The sequence below is a fragment of the Geospiza fortis genome, unplaced genomic scaffold (assembly GCF_000277835.1).
Source record: "Geospiza fortis unplaced genomic scaffold, GeoFor_1.0 scaffold601, whole genome shotgun sequence".
Taxonomy (NCBI): domain Eukaryota; kingdom Metazoa; phylum Chordata; class Aves; order Passeriformes; family Thraupidae; genus Geospiza; species Geospiza fortis.
In genome coordinates this window covers 72,690-76,388 of record NW_005054566.1, presented here as the reverse complement: position 1 = coordinate 76,388, position 3,699 = coordinate 72,690, and the positions used below count along the sequence as shown (strand labels likewise).

General features: G+C 56.6%; 1 protein-coding gene across 1 annotated transcript in view; it reads right to left on the bottom strand.

Moving 5' to 3' along the window:
* Positions 1–3,468, bottom strand: part of LOC102038599 (uncharacterized protein C6orf132) — a 9,995-nt gene extending 6,527 nt beyond the window's left edge. The window contains exons 1-2 of the mRNA XM_031064186.1: positions 3,459–3,468; positions 776–891 (exon numbers count right to left, since the gene is read on the bottom strand). Coding sequence (XP_030920046.1) covers positions 776–891; positions 3,459–3,468 — 126 coding nt within the window. The remainder of the gene's footprint in view (positions 1–775; positions 892–3,458) is intronic.
* Positions 3,469–3,699: the final 231 nt, after the last annotated feature.

Here is a 3,699-nt window from a genome sequence, read left to right as displayed (position 1 = left end):
TCCTGCTGTTAACCCCTCTACCACTCACTCTTCCATTAGCAGAGGTCTCCCCCTGGTCAAGACCAAAGGATTGAAGCATTTTACTGACCTGCAGGTATCACTTCAATTTAACTACTGCCACCTCCAGAGCCCCTCTGAGCACCCTGCTCTAGTGCCAGGGGTAGGACAGGAGCAGCTTTAAGGTCCCATCCAACCAGACCCTGGGAGTCTGTGAATGCTGTTCCCCTCTGTGCTCCTCAGGGGATGAGAGCTCTGGGAAGTGCTCATGGGCTCCTCAAAGCCAGCCTGAATCCTGGGCTTACAGCCACCCCCAGGCCCTCTGCTCTGGCTGCTTTGGCCCCGCTGCTGCTGCTGCAGCCCTGGTAGCTCTGCAGGGAATGGTTTTTCATACAGAGATTGAAAGGAATCACCCCTGCCCACCACAGCATCCCTCATCCTGTGCTCAGCAGGACTGGGCGCAGCACTGCTGCCTCCAGCCACACACACTCCTGATCTGGGACAGATCCTGCCAGCACCGGGGAGATGAACTGCGCTGCAAGCCTGATCCACCATCCCCGTGCTCAGCTTTTAATTGAAAAAGCAGTCTGACAGTGCTCACACCTCTCCCACAGAGCCTCCTCCATGCCCCAGAGCAGCCTGAGCTCAGATCACCCCCAATCCCTTGTAGCCAGCCTCATTTCAGAGGGGCTCTGCTTTCATTTCTGCTCCCCTTGGCTGAGAGCAGCAGCTCTGGGTCTGGGCACAGCTCCAGCCCAGCAGTGGCTGGGGCACTCACCAGGGGCAGGAAGGTGAGCAGGGGCCGGACCCTCGGGCGCGGTTTGAGCGTGGCTGTGCCCGAGTCTGTCACCGTCCCGAAGCGATTGTCGCCGTAATAGACCTCGATCACATCACCTGGGGGGAGAGCAGAGCGTGAGCAGCAGCACTGAGCTGGGCACTGCTGACAACAGCACAGACACCCCGAGTTCACAGAGAGCTGGGCAGAATTCGCTGCAGCACCCCCAGGGGTGGGCAGAGCCCATCAGACCCTGAGGAAAAGCTGGGTGTCCTGGAGGTGAGAGGGAGACAGGAGAGGGAGGTCCCTGTGTGCAGGACAGGCACTCACAGCCCTGTCACGCTCCTGCAGAGCACAGAGAGCCTTCCCTGAGCTCTGCAGGATGAACTGGAGCGGCTCAGAAGGAGCAGGAGGCAGTCCTGGCTGCTCTGAGCAGCAGCAGAGCTGGCCAGGAGCAGGGACAGCTGCTGCCCTGCCCAGCGCTCTGTGGGCACAGCACTGCCATCCCAGCCAGGGGGATGCCAGGTGCCTCACCCCGCTCCAGCCTGCTCTAGGGGATGCCCACAGACGCTGCCCTGCGTGGGGAAACAGCAGGGCAGGAAGTCACAGGGCCCTGCTGTGACAAGCAGGAGAAGCCGTCAGGAATTCCTGGTTCCCAGCCCTGTGCTTTCACCTTGAGCCACACCTCTTGGGCTGGTTTATTTCTGACAGTGAATAAAGCTCATAAAATTAATTTAATTACGTTCTTTGTGTCTGATTAGCAGCATGAATTAACAAGCAGAAATAGTGAAGCATGTAAACCCCACCTTGGCTGGAAGGAGATACACAAATAACTCGTAGCCAAGGAGACAGACATTAAAGAAATTCTGAGTTTGAGGAAGGAGGGGGAAACAACAAAATGACTCTGATTGAAGGGAAAGCTGCAGGAGTGCTCTGAAGCACAGACTCTGATAGTGAGGAAGGGAGAGGGGAAGGAGGATGGGCAGAAATCAGGAGGAAGCTCCCGGGGACACAGCTTTACACCAAGGCTGGGAAGAAGAGGCGAGCAAAAGCTCTGTGTGCGTCCCACAGAAGGAAAACACTTGCATGAACACCTGGAATGGAGAACCTGACCACACCAGGGGCTGGGCATGAGGCAGCACAGCCTCTGCCCAGGGACTGGAGGCAGATCAATTCCACACAACCTTCAAACACACCACAGAGGCCAGGAGCACGCCAGCTTCTCCCTTCTCCCACTCGGCACCCCCAGGTTACCCTGGAACACCCCCAGGAGCATCTGCCCTGCTGCCACTGCCCCTCCAGGCAATCTCAGCCTCCCCTCCCTCACACCAGACTTCTCTCACTACAAGTGATTCTTTACACAAAGCACATTTTCTCCGGCTTTCAAACCACCACCCAGCTGTGCTTCAGCCAGCCTGGCCTACCCTGCCTGGGAGGGGCCCAGAAGGGCCCAGGAGGAGCTGCTGCAGTCCCAGGGAGGACAGAGGTGCCAGCAAATTGCCTGAAAGTGTTCAGGCCAGGTTGGATGGGGCTTGGAGCAGCCTGACCTAGGGGAAGGCGTCCCTGCCCATGACAGGGAGTGGAATGAGATGAGTTTTAAGGCCCCTTTCCACCCAATCACTCTGTGATTCTGTGATGATTAACTCTGTGGGTGACCCCGCGTTCAGTGAGTAAGGAGCAGGATTAAGGCCAAGGCAACAGGAGAGTTTGGACTCAGACAGCCTGAGCAGCAAAAGAGTAGTTCTGAGACTTGAAATGATGAGTTTTGTATTTAACAGTCACTAGGTAAACCCAGTGAGAAACTGGATTAAAGATCACAAGGACTTTGATCCTAGATTACTAAGCATCGCTACCCTGAATGCTTTAATTAAAGGAAAATGAAGTGCTTGTAGTTGTGTTTTCTTTGCTAGATAAACAGGACTTGCCTGCTGGGAGCCCATCACCAGCAAGCCCTGAGCTCTGCCAGCCTCCTTTCCTGGAAGGAGGGATCAGGAAATGCACCCTTGGAAGCTGTGGGAAGCAGCTGGCTCAAAGCACTGGCCTTGCTTCGGCCCCTTTCTGCCATTCAGCCTGTCCTGGAGACATTCGTGTTTGCTCAGCCATGGGAAATGAAACAAACAATTTGCCACGCATGTAATGGAACTTCTTCCTCCCCGGGGCTTGCATCACCTGGAGGAGGCGCAGCAGGTTTGAGCCGGGGTACCCACAGCTCCCAGCAGCAGGAGGCTGCAGTCACTATATTCAGGAATCTCTGAGTCAGGGACATGCAAACCTACACCCATTGCACATTGCCTAACTTGTGTTTACTTTGTATGAGAAACCAAGGTGGGGATCAGCAGGAGCAGGGGACTCCTCCAGGCACGGAGCCCTGCAGGAAATGGCCCAGAAACAGCGCCAGGGCTGGAGCTGCTGGGGCAGGACCAGGATGTGCTGTGTGCGGGTCTGGGTACAGCACAGCTGGCCCCTGGGCTGCTGTCCCCCTTGGGGCTGTCTCTTTGAGCTGCTGTACCCACTTTGGGGCTGCTGTACCCACTTTGGGGCTGTTTCTGTGAGCTGCTGTCCCCCTCCCTGGGCTGTCCCTTTGGGCTCCTGCCCTCACTTTGAGCTGCTGTCCCCACTGTCCCCCTTTGGGCTGCTGTCCCCCCAGCCGTGGTGTCCCACTGCCACACTGCCACCGCGCCCTCACCGAGCCCCATTCCGGGCAGAAACGCCAGGAGGATGCTAAGGAAGGAGCGATTCACCAGCTGCTCCTCAGGTTCGGGTTTCAGGATTCCCGGCCCTTCCCCTGCGCTCCGACCCACACCTGAGCAGAAAGCTTTAGCACTGCCCCTGCAGAACCGCAGCCACGGAAATCAGGCTCCTAATAAGCAGACACAGCAACTTCTTTTCTTTTTTCTAATCCAAACCACATCAGAGAGAAGCTTGGA